The 19440-nt window shown below is 46.7% G+C and overlaps 1 protein-coding gene across 1 annotated transcript in view; it reads left to right on the forward strand.

The window, feature by feature from the left end:
* Positions 1 to 19440, forward strand: part of mindy4 (MINDY lysine 48 deubiquitinase 4) — a 210121-nt gene that overhangs the window by 148350 nt on the left and 42331 nt on the right. The window contains exon 14 of the mRNA XM_055649066.1: positions 17164 to 17227. Coding sequence (XP_055505041.1) covers positions 17164 to 17227 — 64 coding nt within the window. The remainder of the gene's footprint in view (positions 1 to 17163; positions 17228 to 19440) is intronic.

The raw sequence follows: 19440 nt of genomic DNA on the forward strand, positions 1-19440 counted from the left end.
ACCTATGTCCTCTGGTCCTAGATTCCCCTACTCTGGGCAAGAGACTGTGCATCTACCCGATCTATTCCTCTCATGATTTTATACACCTTTATAAGATCACCCCTCATCCTCCTGCGCTCCAAGGAATAGAGACCCAGCCTACTCAACCTCTCCCAATAGCTCACACCCTCTAGTCCTGGCAACATCCTCGTAAATTTTTTCTGAATCCTTTCAAACTTGACGATATTTTGCCTATAACATGGTACCCAGAACTGAACACAATATTCTAAATGCGGTCTCAAGAGTCAGGAGTCAGAGTTTTATTGTCATATGTCCCAGATAGAACAATTAAATTCTTACTTGCTGCAGAACAACAGAACATGTGAACATAGTACACAACAGGAGAAAAAAAGTTCAGTGTGTATATGTACACATTCATACATAATAAATAAACAAATATAGTGCAATAATAATAAAAGTCTGTTATAGTTCAGAGCTTATTTGTTGTCGTGTTAATAGCCTGATGGCCGTAATGAAGAAGCTGTTCCTGAATCTGGTCGTTACAGTTTTCAGGCTCCTGCACCTTCTTCCCGATGGCAACGGTGAAATGAGTGTGTGGCCAGGCTGGTGTGGGTCTTTGATGATGTTGGCCGCCATTTTGAGGTAGCGACTTCGATAGATCCCTTCGATGGTGGGGAGGTCAGAGCCGATGATGGACTGGGCAGTGGTCACAATATTTTGTAGTCTTTTCCGCTCCTGGACGTTCAAGTTGTCGAACCAGGCCATGATGCAGCCAGTCAGTATGCTCTCTACTGTGCACCTGTAGAAGTTCAAGAGAATCCTCCTTGACATACCGACTCTCCGTAATCTCAGGAAGTAGAGGCGCTGATGTGCCACCTTTATAATTGCATCGGTATGCTGGGTCCAGGAAAGATCTTCGGAAATATGCACACCCAGGTATTTTAAGTTTTTGACCTTCTCCACCATCGACCCATTGATATAAACGGGATTGTGGGTCCTCATCCATCCCCTACCAAAGTCCACAATCAGTTCATTGGTTTTACTGGTGTTGAGAGCCAGGTTGTTGTGCTGGCACCATTTGGTCAATCGCTCGATCTCACTTCTATACTCTGACTCATCACCATCTGTAATTCGTCCAACAACAGTGGTGTCATCGGCGTACTAGAGGATGGAGTTCGCCATCTGTCCGGCTACACAGTCATGAGTATAGAGTGAGTAAAGCAGGGGTCTGAGCACGCAGTCTTGAGGTGCTCCCGTGCTGATTGTTACTGAGGATGAAGTATTTCTGCCAATTTGGACAGACTGCGGTCTGTGGATAAGGAAGTCGAGGATCCAATTGTAGAGGGATGCGCAGAGACCCAGTTCCATGAGATTGGTAACCAGCTTTTTCTTTTGTATGAAAAAATAATGTATTAATTTCAACACGATACAAAAACCGACAAAAAAACAACCAAAACCGTGGTGACACCCACCACCATGTTACACAATCATGAAACAACTATGTTATAAATATTCTAATAACTACTATACAACCCTGGTAAACGGGCAAGCATCTGGATTGGGCAAAGCCCTCTTCCGCCTGGCGCCGTGACTTGCGGATGGCCAGCTTGGCCAGGCCTAGGAGCAACCCAACCAGGACATCTTCAGCCCTGGCTACTTCCTAGATCCTGTCACCAGTCCTTCAGTCACTGACAGCAGAGCCACTCCTCCCCTTGTGGACCATAGGTGGAGTGGCGGTGCTGCTTGCCCTCCGGACCTTGGCTACAAGGGACGCTCTACTGGTCCCTCTACCCTCAACAGGAACAACGCTGCTCTTGGTCTTGGTGTCCTCCTCCAGGTCGTCCAAGAAGGACCTGTCGTTCCCCTTCACCCCCTTGCCCCTCCTCCCCCTTAGGATGAAGTTCAGCGAGCTGGTGAGCCCGTGTAGGTTTGGCCACCAGAGGAAGGCCAGTCTGGGCCGATGTTGGGCTCCCTCAGTGCCCTGGATGAACTCACGGATTTCCTCCACTGGAATGAGTGGTGGCCTCGGGGGGAGCGAGAACATCCATTGACACGTTGTCTGAGAAGTCCCCTTCCACCCGCTCACCGCAGATGGAGTCACCATCCCCATCCCTGGACACAACCTTAGTGCTCGATACTCCAGCCCCACCCTGTGCGGAGGTTGCCTCTGCCCCACCCGTTGGTGTCTCCTCCACCTCAGTCCCAACCCTGGGGCCAGTGGCTGAGGGGCCTTCCCCTGATGTACCCGGGGAGTCAAGACCATCTATCCTTCCCACAGTTGGGCCCAAAGTGAACTCTGGTGCACCAGACTCAGGGAGTCCCTCTGGAGCCAGGTCCTGAGGGAGAGAAGGGCTGGTTTCCCCTACCCCTTCCCCACCTACAGTCTCTACCTTCAGAGGCGTGCTCTGTGCCTCATCCTGGGTGGGTTGCTCTTGGCCTTCCTCGGGTGCCTGATGCGGGACTCCCTCCCCAACAGGAATCTCCTCCTACTCCATATCACCCGAGTGGTGTCCATCGCCACCCTTCCCAGAATCCCCTCCAGAACATGGAACCGGGACCCGAGCCAGAGGGCGGGAGCCTTCCTCCACCACTGTACTCCCCCCCCCTCCCCCCTGAAGGATTCCTGTTCATCCCTCTTCTGCTCCTCCCTAGAGAGATTCCTCCTTCCCTTTTTCAATGGGGAGGACCTCACAGACTCTGGGGTCATCTGAGCAACCTTCCTCTGTGGCACCCCCTCCACCCGCCCGATCCCCACCGCCCGTGGCTGGATTATGGGGCTTGCAGCCTCCCTAACGGGAGGTGATGGGATGCGTCACCACCTCCGCCCGGCTATCTCGGCTCTCCTGCGTTCCCTGGCGAGTTGCTGACCTTCGCAGGCAATACCAGGTGTACTTCGCCGCTCCTGCTGCAACGAAAGGGAATTGCCTGCAGTCTTGTTGTTGGAAGCCTCCATCCTCCGTCGGTCTTGCCGAGAGAAATTAGCTCCAGGCTCCAAGGCTGCAGAAAGAGGTTGAGACAGTACAGGTGCAGAGATCGTCCCACACCACACGAAAACCAGACAGGCCTGGTCAGCACCAACGAGGCAGTAAGCGGGGTAGTATTGACGCAGGTGTAAAAGTCCAGAAAGATTTTCTTCCCCATTTTTGGTGTGCAAATAGTTTCCTGGCAGGTTGCGAGCCACCGTAGTAGGAGCTACACAGTCAGTTGATAAGACTCCGCAGTCCCAAAACAAGCAGAAAACTTTAAAACAAGTCTCTGCAACATTAGTTGTCGATACTCAAAGATGTTTAAATGTATCGCTGTGCCTCCTCCGAATTCCAAAAGTTGTTTTAACACACTAGTTCTTGTGTCTGGCGAGAGCTCTGAATCACCACACCTCCTCGCATAACCAGCTTTTTTTTTTAATCAAAAAAATTTATTCTATTAAAAAATAATATTTACACTACAATAAAACAAGCCAGAACCCACCACCATAATACAATACAAACATATATTAATAATAAACTACAATACAACTATGTTACAATCTTTATTGAGGATACATTCAACACCCTGCGGAGCCCAGCGGTCCTGGAACTCCCTCAGGGTGCCCGTGGACAGCGCGTATTCCCTTTCTAACCCCACCCGGGCACGGACGTAACCCCGGAAAAGGGGCAGGCGGCCGGCTCGGGTAGAGCCCTCCACCGCCTGGCACCGTGACTCGCGGATGGCCAGCTTGGCCAGGCCCAGTGGCAACCCAACCTGGACATCTTCAGCCCTGCCCTCTCCCCTACGCACAGGATGTCCAAAGATGAGGATGGTGGGTGTAAAATGCAGCCAGAAGGCAAGGAGCGGCCCTTTTAGGTATTCAAACAGTGGCTGCAGCCTCACGCACTCCATGTACCCGTGGTACACAGACTCTTCCAGCCTGCAAAAGTGGCAGGCAGCTGGCGAGTGTGAACCGTGAGAAAAACAGGTTGCAGGGAACAACTCTGCAATACCCTCCACCCCAGGTCCCCAATGTAGAGGGGGAGAATCCCTGCGTAGAGGGGCCCCCGTCCCCCTCGCGACCGGAAGGCAACACCGACCGCCACTTGGTATTGCCGAGCTGTAGTCTATAAACAACAGCCTGACGTAAGTATTTTTATTGTCCAAGTGGTCCAAAGCGGAGTGGGGAGCCAGTGAGATGGCATCCTCTGTTGACCTGTTGTGGCGGTAAGTGAACTGTAGTGGGTGGGTTGAGATTCTTATCAAGGAAGGAGTTGATATACACCATAACCAACCTCTCAAAGCACTTCATCATCACCGATGTTAGTGCCACTGGTCGGTAGTCGTTGAGGCACGTCACCTTACTATTCTTGGCATTATTGATGCCCTTTTAAAGCAGGTGGGGACCTCAGACCTCAGAAGTGAGTGGTTGAAAATGTCCGCAAAAACTCCAGCCAGTTGGTCTGCACAGGTTCTGCGAACTCGACCGGGTATACCATCAGGTCCTGGCGCTTTCCGAGGATTCACCTCCCTGAAGGATCTTTTGACGTCGACCTCTGTGACTGTGACTGTGACTAGTACCATCAGAGTGAATGGGGGATCGGGAAGGCACATCAGTATTCTCCCTATCAAACCTTGCATAGAACACATTGAGCTCGTCAGGGAGGGATGCTTCGCTGTCGTTTGAGCTGCCTCCTGATTTCATCTTGTGTTAGCATTCAAGCCCTGCCACAGTTGCTGGACATCTGCCTCATACTCCAGCTTAGAGCAGAAGTCTCTTTTGGTCTTTTTGATGTCCTTGTCAAGGACGTATCTGGACTTCTTATAGATAGATCTCTGTATCGCCAGACCTTAATTCCTGGGATTTGGTCTTCAGAAGCATGGTTTATCCAAGGCTTCTGGTTAGGAAACACTTGGACCAACGTCTTATACAACTGCAATATGACCTCCCAACTTCTATATACTGACAGATGAAGGACAATGTGCCAAAAACCTTTTTGACCACCTTATCTTCCGGCGACTCGACCTTCAAGGAACCATGCGCCTGCACTCCTAGATCCCTCTGCTCTGCAACACTACCCAGAGGCCGACCATTCACTGTGTAGGTCCTGCCCTTGTTAGACGTCTCAATATGCAACACCTCATAATTCTCTGTATTAAATTCCATCAACCATTCCTCAGACTACCTGGCCAATCTATCAAGATCCTGCTGCAATTTTTCACAACCATCTTAAAAATCTGCAAAACCACCCACTTTTGTATCATCAGCAAACTTGTTAATCTGGCCCTGTATGGTCTCATCCAAATCATTGATGTAGATGACAAAAAGGTAACGGGCCCAGCATTGAACCCTGAGGCACACCACTAGTCACAGGCCTCCAGTCCGAGAAGCAACCTTCCACCATCACCCTCTGCTTCCTTCCATGAAGCCAATTTGTTATCCATTCAGCTATCTCTCCTTGGTTCCCATGTAATCTAACCTGCCAGAGCAGCCTACCATGCGCAACCTTGTTGAATGTTCAAGAAGGAACTACAGATGCTGGAAAATCGAAGGTCGATAAAAATGCTGGAGAAACTCAGTGGGTACGGCAGCATCTATGGAGCGAAGGAAAAAGGCAATGTTTCGGGCCGAGACCCTTCAGACTGAACCTTGTTGAATGCCTTACTGAAATCCATGTACACAACATGTACAGCTCTGCCCTCATCAACCTTTTTGGTCACGTCTTCAAAAAAACTCAATCAGATTTGTGAGACACGACCTCCCACGTATAAAACCACGCAGACTATTCCTAATCAGCCCTTGCCCGTCCAAATGCCTGTATATCCTATCCTTCAGAATACTCTCTAGTAACTTTCCAACTACAGATCACTATAAGCCCACTTGCCTATAGTTCCCAGCTTTTTCCCTGCAGCCCTTCTTGAAAAGAGGCACAACATTTGCCACCCTTCTGTCTTCCGGCACTTCTCCTGTATTTAAGGACGACTCGTAAAAGCCAAGGGTGTCCTGAGTTCACAACCTACCTCATTGCGGCCTATGCACTTTTTTACATCTGCACTTTAATGACCTTATCTTGCACTAAACGTTATTCACGTTATTCCCTTAATCCTGTATTTGTCCACTGAATGGCTCAATTCATGTATTGTCTTTCTGTATTGTGTAATCATGTATTGTCTTTCTGCTGACTGTTTAGCATACAATAAAAGCTATTCACTGTACCTCGGTACACATGTAAGGCCTACGCACAGTTTGGCCATGCACGAATGCTAACACACAGCAGTTGACAAGCATGAGCCTCAACCGCACATGATCCAGGCCACACACAGTTCTTGTACGTATACGTACGCGCATACGCAAACAAAATACTGTGTGTGGTATGTACCTTTGTTAGGGTCCTAAAAATGGGCTCAACGAAATGGTATGTTAATTATGACCCCCGGAAAAACCCCAAACGAACACAGGTTAAGAACCGCTGTTCTACACGCTGGTATTTTTCTGTCTGCACTACGTACCTGGGCATGACTTGATTGTACTCATGTGTAACATTATTTGACTGGATAGCACACAAAGTGTTTCATTGTATCTCAGTACATGTGACAATAATAAGCAATACCAATACCACGTGCATTAAATGGCACTTTTTTTTTAGTGAAGCATAATGGGTTCTGAGATTCATAAATAGAGAGAGAAAGTGCAAAGGATGGATAAAACCAACTAAACTGAGCTACGAACTGAGCTCCATAGATGCTACTGCACCCGCTGAGTTTCTCCAGCTTTTTTGTGTAACCTTCGATTCTCCAGCATCTGCAGTTCCCTCTTAAACCCTGAGCTACAAACTGTCTTGGTTGCACCAGGGACTACATCTTGTGCTTAGTATTGTTTTACATTAATATTGGGGTTTTTTATTGAACGTTTATTTCGTTTTTCTAATTGTGTTTACTTTTGAGTATTGCGCTTACAGACCTGTTGTGCTGCTGCAAGCAAGAATTTCATTGTGCCATTTTGGTATATATGACAATTAAACGCTCTTGACTCCTGAAGCGGAGCGGTCATTTGTACCTGTGCAAAACATTGACATAGCCAAAACTGAACCATTGCGTCCAGTTCTGGTCACCACCGTTTGGGAAGATGTTAAGGGCCATGAGGATGCAGAAAATGTCTCTCTGAGTGGTTCCAGGGGAGAGTGTTTTCAGCTGCAAGGTTAGACTGGAGAAGCTGGAATTGTCCATTTTGGTGTAAAGAAAGTTGGGCGAAGATTCGACACACACATACAAAATCAAAGATAGACACAAAGTACTGGAGTAACTCAGCGGGTCAGGCAGCACCAGTGGAAGAAAAGGATAGGTGACGTTTCTGAAGAAGGGTCCCTGACCAAAATGTTACATCCTTTTTCTCCAGAGATGCTGCCTGACCCGCTGAGTTACTTTGGCACTTTGGTAATAAACCAGTATCTACAGTGTTTAAGAAAGAACTGCAGATGCTGGAGAATCGAAGGTACACAAAAAAGCTGGAGAAACTCAGCGGGTGCAGCAGCACCTATGGAGCGAAGAAAATAGGCAACGTTTCGGGCCGAAACCTGAAGAAGGGTTTCGGCCCAAAACGTTGCCTATTTCCTTCGCTCCATAGATGCTGCTGCACCCGCTGAGTTTCTCCAGCTTTTTTGTGAACCAGTATCTACAGTTCATTGTTTCTACATACAACATCCTGACTAGTTTAGTCAGGGTAAATAGAGGAGAAATAGATGTCACCATCAGTGAATGGTTCAAAGACAAAAATGGACCATCAGAAAGCATTTGATAAAGTCCCACATAGGAGATTAGTGGGCAAAATTGTGGCACATGGTATTGGGGGTAGAGTGCTGACATGGATAGAAAATTGGTTGGCAGACACGAAACAAAGAGTAGGGAATAACGGGTCCCTTTCAGAATGGCAGGCAGTGACAAGTGGGGTATCGCAAGGCTCGGTGCTGGGACCGCAGCTTTTTACAATATACACCAATGATTTAGATGAAGGAATTCAAAGTAACATTAGCAAATTTGCAGATGACACAAAGCTGGGTGGCAGTGTGAACTGTGAGGAGGATGCTATGAGAATGCAGGGTGACTTGGACAGATTGGGTGAATGGGCAGATGCATGGCCGATGCAGTTTAATCAATCAATCAACCTTTATTGTCATCTTGCAAGCAACAGTTGTTACAGTGCAAAATGAAAAGACGTTTCCCAGTGAATAGCGGAGCATCGCACATGAAATTTAAACACTTCACACATAATAACACTAAAAACAATCCAGTCCCTGATGGAACAGTATAAATAGTTAAAAGCAGGTTAAAAAAACACAATGTTAAAATTCAATAAACCAATCATAAAAAAATGTCCGGGGCCGCTGATTTGAGTGGCCAGTGCCAGTATTAAAGTGTCCGTGCCAGCCGCAGAGTCAAGTCAAGTGACTGTGGGTGCAGAGTGACTGTTTAGCAGCCTCACAGCCTGTGGTAGGAAGCTGTTTAGCAGCCTCGTAGTCCGGGCTTTGATGCTACGATATCTCCTGCCTGATGGCAGGAGATCCAGGTGTGCGTGGAGGGGGTGCAGTTTGTCCTTGGCAATTCTCTGTGCTTTCTTCAGACAGCGGCTCTGGAACAGTTCTTGTACCGAGGGTAGGGAGACGCCAATGATCCTCTCTGCTCCCCTCACTACCCTCTGCAGAGCCTTTCTGTCCGAACAGTTGCAGGTGGAGTACCACGTATTTATGCAGTACGTGAGTACAGACTCCACCGTGCCCCTGTAGAAAGTCCTGAGGATGTTGGTGGGGAGCGAGGCCTGTTTTAGTTTCCTCAGGAAGTGCAGTCGCTGATGGGCCCGTTTGACGGTCCCAGTGGTGTTCCTGGACCAGGTGAGGCTGTCCGTTATTTGCACACCGAGGAACTTTATGCTCTCCACTCTCTCCACTGCAGTGCCACTAATGTTGAGCGGTGTATGCTCTGGCTGCACCCTCCTGAAGTCGACAACCATCTCCTTAGTTTTGTCGACATTCAATTCTAGGTTGTTTTTGCCGCACCAGTCCACCAGTTGTTCTACTTCCTCCCTGTACATTGTTTCGTCATCTCCACTGATGAGTCCCACCACTGTAGTGTCGTCCGCGAATTTTATGATTTTGTTTTCCCTGAATCTGGCAGCACAGTCATGTGTGAGCAGAGTGAACAACAGCGGGCTGAGCACACAGCCTTGAGGGGAGCCGGTGCTCAGCGTGATAGAGCCTGAAGTGTTCTTGCCAACACAGACTGACTGCGGTCTCTCTGTCAGAAAGTCCAAGATCCAGTGACACAGGGTGGTGTTGAGGCCCAGCAGGGTTAGTTTCTCCACAAGTCTCTGTGGGATGATGGTATTAAACGCTGAGCTGAAGTCAATGTACAGGATTCTGGCGTATGTGTTCTTGTGTTCCAGATGCGCGATTACTGTGTGCAGCGTGGTAGAGATGGCATCCTCTGTAGAGCGGTTGGGGCGATAGGCAAACTGTAGGGGGTCTAACGATGAGGGGAGGCTGGCAGTAATGTGGGGTTTCACCAGGCGTTCAAAACACTTCATTATTATTGGGGTCAGGGCGACAGGGCGGTAGTCATTTAGGCAGGCAACCACTGGTTTCTTCGCTATGGGGATTATCGTGGAAGTTTTGAGGCATGTGGGGACAATGGCCTGACTAAGGGAGATGTTAAAGATGTCTGTTAGCACATCTGCTAACTCCTCAGCACATTCCACAATCAATGTGGATAAATGTGAAGTTATCCTCTTTGGTAGCAAAACCAGGAAGGCAAATTATTATCTAAGTTGGGAAAGGGGAAGTACAATGTGATCTGAGGGTCCTTGTTCATCAGTCAATGAAAGTAAGCATGCAGGTACAGCAGGCAGTGAAGAACGAGAATGGCATTTGGCCTTCATAACAAGAGGAGTTGAGTATAGGAGCAAAGAGGTCATTCTGCAGTTGTACAGGGCCTCAGTGAGACCACACCTGGAGTATTGTGTGCAGTTTTGGTCCCCTAATTTGAGGAAGGAGGCAGTGCAGCGTATTGAGGCAGTGCAGCGTAGGTTCATAAGGTTAATTCCCGGGTTGGTGGGACTGTCATATGCTGAGAGAATGGAGCGGCTGGGCTTGTATACTCTGGAATTTAGGATGAGAGGGAATCTTATTGAAACATATAAGATTATTAGGGGCTTGGTCACGCTAGAGGCTGGAAACACGTTCTCAATGATGGGGGAGTCCAGGACCAGGGGCCACAGTTTAAGAATAAGGGATAAGGCATTTAGAACGGAGATGAGGAAACACTTTTTCACACAGAGAGTTGTGAGTCTGTGGAATTCTCTGCCTCAGAGTGCGGTGGAGGCCGGTTCTCTGGATACTTTAAAGGGAGATCTTGATGGGGCTTTTAAAGACAACGGAGTCAGGGGATATGGGGAGAAGGCAGGAACGGGGTACTGATTGTGGATGATCACCCATGATCACATTGAATGCCGGTGCTGGCTCGAAGGGCCGAATGGCCTACTCCTGCACACATTGTCTATTGACTAGACTATAATTGTGGGCAGAGGATACAAGGATGGGATACAAGGATGATACAGAGGATACAAGGATGATTTTATGCAAGAGTAGTTAGGATCTGGTTTACTACTTGCAGGGGAAATAGAATCAATCAGTGCTTTAAAAAAAATAGTTAAGTGCATGGAAGAATGATTTGCAGAGAAGAGAATAGAGTTGAGGCTGATAGGTTTCTTCCATTACAATCACCATTAGCCACTTCACCGATGCAGAGTTCCCATTGTAATCTTCAGAAATAGCTAGGGGTGGCACAGTGGCACAGTGGTAGAGTTGCTGCCTTACAGCTCCAGAGACCCAGGTTAGATCCTGACTACCGGTGCTGTCTGTACGGAGTTTGTACGTTCTCCCTGTGACCACATGGGTTTCTCTTGGTGTTCCGGTTTCCTACCACATTCTAAAGACTTGCGGGTTTGTCAGTTAATTTACTTTTGTAAATTGTCCCTAGTGTGTCTGATAGAACAAGTGTGCGGGCGATCGGTGGGCAGAAGGGCTTATATCCACGCCGTATTTCTAGACTAAAACTAAACTAAACAATTTTGGAAAAATTATGACCACCCATGTCGTTGCAATTCTGTCATTCGTGGATTAACATGCTGTCAGTTGGCCCTCAACACTCTACCCACTTCTTGGTTCATTTTGTTGGTCTACACCAACATGGATGAGAATGCATACTCTGCTGTACTTCATCTGCGAGAACCAGGCTCAATGAGAGCTTCAGGTGCAACTTCTTCAACTGCGATCACTTCAGTCTTAGATAAACACAAAATGCTGGAGTAACTCAATGGCTTCTTCAGTCTGAAGATGGGTTCTGACCCAAAACTGTATCTATTCCTTTTCTCCACAGATGCTGTCTGACCCGCAGAGTTACTCCAGCACTTTGTGTCTATCTTCCGTATTAACCACTATCTGCAGTTCCTTCCTACACTTCAGTCTAAGATATGGCACTATGGAATAGGGGTTACCTTGAAAGTGTGTTTGCCACCGACAGTGAATGACTAACGTGTCCTGGAATTAGTGCAATATTGTAGTGAGGCTGACAAAAGTGCTGGAGAAACTCAGCGGGTGAGGCAGCATCTATGGAACGAAGGAAATAGGCAACGTTTCGGCCCAAAACGTTGCCTATTTCCTTCGCTCCATAGATGCTGCCTCACCCGCTGAGTTTCTCCAGCACTTTTGTTTACCTTCGATTTTCCAGCATCTGCAGTTCCTTCTTGAACATTGTAGTGAGGTTATTTGGAGTTCAGCATTCACAGATCTGACCCTGATTACAGTTATTGTTGTAACTGCCGATAGCAAATCCTTCCAAGCTCCATTTTTCTTTTCAAAAATAGGCGGGTTGTTTTTGTAACTTTTTGAATAATGCGCTGGGAAGGGAACTCCCTAGTTATCTTTCAGAAAGGGCCATCTGAAATACAGTTTTTCCATATATTTTGCATTAAATGTAAGAATGTTGATGTTTGTTTCACAACAGCTGCAATTTTGATAACGCTATTGTTTAGTTGTACCTCAGGATTTGGGGCAGTCCATATTCCAGAAGCAAATATAAAAATCAGCTTCCAGCTATTGTGCAGGTTGGCCTCAACAAATATGATGCAGGTCAGATTTGAGGGCAGATTTAATTTTTACAGATGTCCCCATGCACTCAATAACTGTCCTGGTTCCTCTGTCCTGTGCTATTCATTGCGATAGAAACATAGAAAATGGGTGCAGAAGTAGACCATTTGGCCCTTTGAGCCAGCACCGCCATTCAATATGATCATGGCTGATCATCCAGAATCAGTAAGAAAGAACTGCAGATGCTGGTTTAAATCGAAGGTAGACACAAAATGCTGGAGTAACTCAGCGGGACAGGCAGCATCTCTGGAGAGAAGTAATGGGTGACGTTTCGGGTCGAGACCTTTCCTCAGACTGATTGATCAATTGCTGCCTGTCCCGCTGAGTTACTCCAGCATTTTGTGTCTACCATCCAGAATCAGTATCCTGCTCCTGCTTTCTCCCCATATCCCTTGATTCCGTTAGCCCTAAGAGCTAAATTTAACTCTCTATTGAATACATCCAATGAATGGGCCTCTGCCTACTGTGGCAGAGAATTCCACAGATTCACAACTCTAGGTGAAAACGTTTTTCCTCATCTCAGTCATAAATGGCCTAGTCATAAATGGCCCTATTTGTTAACTGTGACACCTGGTTCTGGACTCCCCCAAGCCTGTCCTATACCATAAGAGTTCTATATGTTTCTATAAGATCCCGTCTCGTCCTTCTAAATTCCAGTGAATATAAGCCCAGTCTTATGTGATAAGTGCATGAAAGAATGTTTTGCAGGGAGGAATAGAGTTGTGGCATTGGACTGCCAGGTTTCTTCCATTTGGCCCACCAAGTCTGCTCTACCATTCAATCATGGCTGATCTATTTTTCTCCTCTCAACCCCATTCTCCTGTTTTCACCCCGTAACCTTTGTCGCCCTTATAATAACCATATAACAATTACAGCACGGAAACAGGCCATCTCGGCCCTACAAGTCCGTGCCCTTACGAATCAACAACCCATCAATCTCCACTTTAAAAATACCCAGTGGCTTGGCCTCCACAGCCACCTCGGGCAACATATTCCACAGATTTACCACCCTCTGGCTAAAGAAATTCCTCCTCATCTCCATTCTAAAGGTACGTCTTTTTATTATGAGCCTGTGCCCTCTAGTCCAAAACTATCCCACAACTGGAAACATCCTCTCCACATCCAAATACTATCAATTTGTATTACATAGGGACTACTCTCCCTTGAGCCTCACATCCGCCATGTCATTAAAACCTCCTTCTTTCATCTCCGCAACATCGCCAAACTCAGACCCTCTCTCACACTTCCCGCTGCTGAAAGACTCATCCATGCCTTCATCTCCTCCCGACTGGACTATTGCAACTCACTTCTCCTTGGCATCAGCTCCACCTACATCAACCGACTCCAACTGGTCCAGAACGCAGCCGCCCGACTCATCACCCACACCAAATCCTGGCATCACACCACTCCAGTCCTCAAACCACTGGCTTCCCATCTCCCACCGGATCACCTACAAAATCCTGGTCCTCACCTACAAAGCCCTCCACCATCTGGCCCCCCCATATCTCGCTGACCTCCTCTCCCCCTACCAACCCTCACGGTCCCTCAGATCCACATCAGCCGGTCTCCTCACCATCCACAAGTCGAACCTCCGCAGTTTTGGGGACAGAGCCTTCTCCAGGGCAGCTCCCAGGCTCTGGAACTCCCTCCCCCAACTGATCCGCAATTCCGTGTCCCTCACCATCTTCCAGTCCCGCCTCAAGACCCATCTCTTCACCTCTGCCTATCCTTAGCCCCACATCCCCCTCCCTTTTCATCTGTGCATTAATTGCCTCATATTGTGTTTTGTATTGAATTCTGTCTTTACTTTGTGTACTAGTCATGTCTCTACTATTTATTGCATTCCCCTTACATGTTTTTCCTCTAACTGCTAAATTTTTGTAAGGTGTCCTTGAGACTCTTGAAAGGCGCCCATAAATAAAATTTATTATTATTATTATTATTATTACAAGAACAAGGAAAAAAATGGTTCAGCCTTTTCTCTGATCTCACAAATCTTTTCTATGACTAAAAGCCTTTCCCCACTGTACGAGTTCATTCAAAGCGTTCTCCCGAGTTTGCCGTGATTTGAACTTGGAGATTTACGGTAATGGCCGCTCGCAGGTACTCGGGGCTCTCGTGAACATTTTTCAATATGTTGAAAAATCTTCACGAGTCTTCCTGACCGTACCGCGTTTCGCGAGTACCTGCCGTTAGCGTTACGAGTCGCTAAGATACGACCCCGAGCTCCAACATACCCGCTATGTTCATTCTACGTGCTTACCACGAGTTTGATTTTTTTTTTAACTCGGGAGAGCACTTGAATGAACTCGTACAGTGGAACAGGGCTTTAACATTGTTGTACTGTTTCCCCTTACATTTATTTTTATACATTAATGTCATTTGGATATAGATCGAATACTTTTACATGGATGAGATCCTAGTCTGATTGACAACAGCGGGAGCTATCACGGTTATTGAAAGAGGGGACTATATTAAAAATAACTCCCTGGTGCCTGAACTTCCCAGCTGTTATCAGGCAACTGAACCGTCCTCTCATCAGCTAGAGTGCAGTCCTGACCGTCCATCTAACTCATTGGAGACCTTTGAACTATGTTTAATCGGCCTTTACATCATGCACTGAAAGTTGTGCCCTTTATCTGCAGTGGCCGGCTTGATTGTAATCATGTATAGCCTTTGACTGGATAGCACACAAACAAAAGCTTTTCACTGTACCTCGCTATATGTGACAATAATAAACTCAACTGTACTAAACTAAACTAAAGCTTTTGGAAAGAACTGCTGATGTTGGTTTACAGCGAAGATAGATACATATGCTGGAATAACTCAGCGGGACAGGCAGCATCTGGAGAGAAGAAATGGGTGATATTTCGGGACAAGGCTCCTCTTCAGAATCAGGGGAGAGGGATACTAGATACAGTGCACTCAGAAAGTATTCAGACCACTTTTTCCACATTTTGTGACGTTAGTTAGCCTTATTTTAAAATGGATTAAATTCATTTTTTTAATCATCAATCTACACCCAATACCCCAGAATGAAGAAGCGAAAACAGGTGTTTAGAAATTTTTGCAAAGTAATTACAAAGAAACAACTGAAATATCACATTCAGACCCTTTGCTGTGACACTCAAAATTGAGCTTAGGTTCATCCTGTTTCCATTGATTATCCTTGAGATGTTTCTACAACTTGATTGGAGTCCACCAGTGGTAAATTAAAATTTTGGAAATGCACACACCTGTCTATATAAGGTCCCACAGTTAACAGTGCATGTCAGAGCAAAAACCAAGCCATGAACACGAAGGAATTGTCCGTAATCCCCTGAGACAAAATTGTGTCGAGATACAGATCTGGGGAAGGGAAAAAAATAATTTCTTCAGCTTTGCAGGTCTCAAAGAACACAGTGGCCTCCGTCATTCTTAAATGGAAGAACTTTGGAACCACCAGGACTCTCCATAGAACTGGCCGCCCGGCCAAACTGAGCAGGGAGGTGACCAAGAACCCGATGGTCTCTCAGACAGAGCTCCAGAGTTCCTCTGTGGAGATGGGAGAACCTTCCAGAAGGACAACTATATCTGCGGCACTCCACCAATCAGGCCTTTATGGTAGAGTGGCCAGACGGAAGCCACTCCTCAGTAAAAGGCACATGACAGCCCGCTTGGAGTTTGCCAAAAGGCACCTAAATAAGATTCTCCGGTCTGATGAAACCAAGATTGAACCTTTTGGCCTGAATGCCAAACGTCACGTCTGGAGGAAACCAGACACCGCTCATCACCTGGCCAACACCATACCTACGGTGAAGAATGGTGGTGGCAGCATCGTGCTGTGGGGATGTTTTTCAGCGGCAGGAACTGGGAGACTAGTCAGGATCGAGGGAAAGATGAACGGAGCAAAGTACAGAGAGATCCTTGATGAAAACCTGCTCCAGAGCGTTCTGGACCACAGACTGGGGCTGAGGTTCACCTTCCAACAGGACAATGACCCTAAGCACACAGCCAAAACAACGCAGGGGTGGCTTCGTGACAAGTCTGTGAATGTCCTTGAGTGGCCCAGCCAGAGCCCGGACTTGAACCCGATCGAATATCTCTGGAGGGACCTGAAAATAGCAGTGCATCGACGCTTCCCATCTAACCTGACAGAGCTTGAGAGGATCTGCAGAGAAGAATGGGAGAAATTACCCAAATACAGATGTGCCAAGCTTGTAGCGTCATACCCAAGAAGACTTGAGGCTGTCATCGCTGCCAAAGGTGCCTCAACAAATTACTAAGTAAAGAGTCTGAATTCTTATGTAAATGTGATATTTCAGATATTTCTTTTTAATTACTTTTTAATTGCAATAATTTCTAAACACCTGTTTTTGCTTTTTTATTATGGGGTATTGTGTGTAGAATGATGATTAAAAAAATGAAATTAATCCATTTAGGAATAAGGCTGTAACGTAACAAAATGTAGAAAAAATGAAAGTGTCTGAATACTTTCTGAATGCACTGTATGTGGAAGGGTGCAAAAGCAGGTAAGATGTGAAAAGGACAGATCAAAACAGATGCTGATCAAGGAAATGTACAATGGTTCCTTGTTGGCTGAGGGGAAGGTGACATACAAACAGTAAAATAAATCAGAACAACAGTGAAACTAGTAGGAGAATTGGGGTGGGGGGAGGGAAGGGAGGGACAGAGAGAGGGAAAAGAAGGGATATTTGAAGTTAGAGAAATCAATATCACTTGAATGTAAGCTGCCCAAGCGAAATATGAGGTGCTGTTCCTCCAAATTGCGTTTGGTCTCACTCTGACAGTGGAGGAGGCCCATGACCGAAAGGTCAGTATGGGAATACGAAGGGGAGTTAACGTATTTGCGTACCCAAGGCAGACTGAGCGGAGGTGTTCAACTAAACAATCTCCCTAATGCTTTGTTGCGTTCGTAGATCAGCGCACACAGTCAACAGGGCATCAGAAATTTTAAAGCAATCTTTTAAAGTGTTAACATTTCTTGAATTATTTGCAGAATAAAATGCGACTTTGATGTCCCCACCAGTACGCTGATCGGAGCGCACGGCTACTGTACACAGGTTGGTACCGCTTCTTCACCCATGATGTATCGCAGGGATTATTGACATAGAAATACACAAAATGGAATTAGTTTGTTAGTGTAAAACTCCTGCTTAACATCAAGCAACTGAGTAGGATGTATGGAATCAAGTCACAGTAGTCAAAGATGGTATCAAAGCCAGGCGACTGTTTAGGTGCTGGTCCCAGAGTGGATCATCATATATTTTGTGCACAAAATCATGTGAAGAATAGATCGGATAAATACACAGTGTCTCTTGCCCAGAATAGGGGAATTGAGAACCAGAGGACATAGGTTTCCAGTGAGGGGGGGAAAGATTTAATAGGAACCTGAGATGTAACTATTTAAACAAAGGGTGGATGGGTGTGTGGAACGAGCTGCCGGAGGAGGTAGTTGAGGCAGGTACGAATGCAACGTTTAAGAAATAGTTAGACAGGTACATAATAGGATAGGTTTAGAGGGATATTGGCCAAATGCTGGCAGGTGGGACTACTGTAGATGGGGCATTTTGGTCAGTGTGGGCTAGTTGGAACGAAGGGTCTGCTTCCACGCTGTAAGACTATGACTCTATGTCCTAAAGCAGCCCTACACATTCTAACAGATCTAACATAAAAGTACATTGAGTTCAGGACTAAAACCGGTTCCAGTGATCCTGACATTGGGCGCTGTCTGTGGAGTTTGCATGCTCTCCCTTCCAGAACAAGCTGCCAGAGGAGGTAGTTGAGGCTGGGCTTATCCCAACGTTTAAGAAACCATTAGAAAGTTTCTTAACGCGGATTATGTGAATAGGACAAGAGTGGAGGGATATGGACCAAACGCAGGCAGGTGGGACTAGTGTAGCACGGGCAGCAGAATGGCGCAGTGGTAAAGTTGCTGCCTTACAGCGCTTGCTGCGCCGGAGACCCAGATTCAATCCCGATTTTGTTCTCCCCGTGACTGCGTGGGTTTTCTCCGAGATCTTCGGTTTCCTCCCACACTCCAAAGACGTACAAGTTTGTAGGCTAATTGGCTTGGTATAAGTGTAAATTGTCCCTAGTGTGTGTAGAATAGTGTTAATGTGCTGGGATCGCTGGTCAGTGCGGACTCGTTGGGCCGAAGGGCCCGTTTCCGCGCTGTATCTCTAAATTTATCTAAACACGTTGGCTGGTGTGGGTATCTGAGGCTGAAGGGCCTGTTTCCACACTGAATCGCTCTATGACTCTATAACCTGTCACTCGCACTCATCAAGAATCTGTCGATCTCCACCTTAAAAATATCCTTTGACTTGGCCTCCACAGCCGTCTGTAGCTATGAATTCCACAGATTCACCATCCTCTGAAGATTTCTCCTCATCTCTAAAGTTACATACTATGATTCTGAGGCTATGGCATCTGGTCCTGGACTCTCCCACTAGTGGAAACAGCCTTTCCACATTCACTCTATCCAGGTCTGTTATGCTGCTGCAAGTAAGAATTTAATTATTCCATTGTTGGTACATTTGACAATTAAACACTATGATTCTCTCTTGACTCTTGGTACCCTTTTGTCCCCATTTCACCTCTTGATGTGTGACTTAAAGCCCTGTCCCACTGTACGAGTTCATTCAAGAGCTCTCCCGAGTTTAAAAAAAGAATCAAACTCGTGGTAAACACGTAGAATGTACGTAGCGGGTACGTCGGAGCTCGGGACGTATCTTAGCGGCTCGTAACGCTAATGGCAGGTACTCGGGAAACGCGGTAAACTCGGGAAGACTCGTGAAGATTTTTCAACATGTCCAGCATCTGCAATTTTTCAACATGTTGAAAAATGTCCACGAGAGCCCCGAGTACCTACGAGCGGCCATTACCGTAAATCTCCCGAGTTTGAATCAGGGCAAACTCTTGAATGAACTCGTACAGTGGGACAGGGCTTTAACTCCACTCATTTGCCAATCTAACCCCCCTCACCTGCATCCAACCATCACTTGTCAGGGTTTCCTTTACTCTCCAGTCCCTCCCCCACTCCGACCCCACTCAGTCTGAAGAAGAGTCCCGTTCCGAAACATCATTGTCCATTTCTCTCCACAGATGCTGCCTGACCCACTGAGTTCCTCCAGCATTTTGTGTTCTGATCAAGATTCCAGCATCTGCAATTCCTTGTCTCTAATATAGGACCTTTATTTGTATTTTTCGATCCCACTAAATTTCTGGTTGCAAATGTCATTGTTCTCATCTAGTTACTGAATGTACTGTCACT

Source organism: Leucoraja erinacea, chromosome 2 (assembly GCF_028641065.1).
Source record: "Leucoraja erinacea ecotype New England chromosome 2, Leri_hhj_1, whole genome shotgun sequence".
Classification (NCBI taxonomy): Eukaryota; Metazoa; Chordata; class Chondrichthyes; order Rajiformes; family Rajidae; genus Leucoraja; species Leucoraja erinaceus.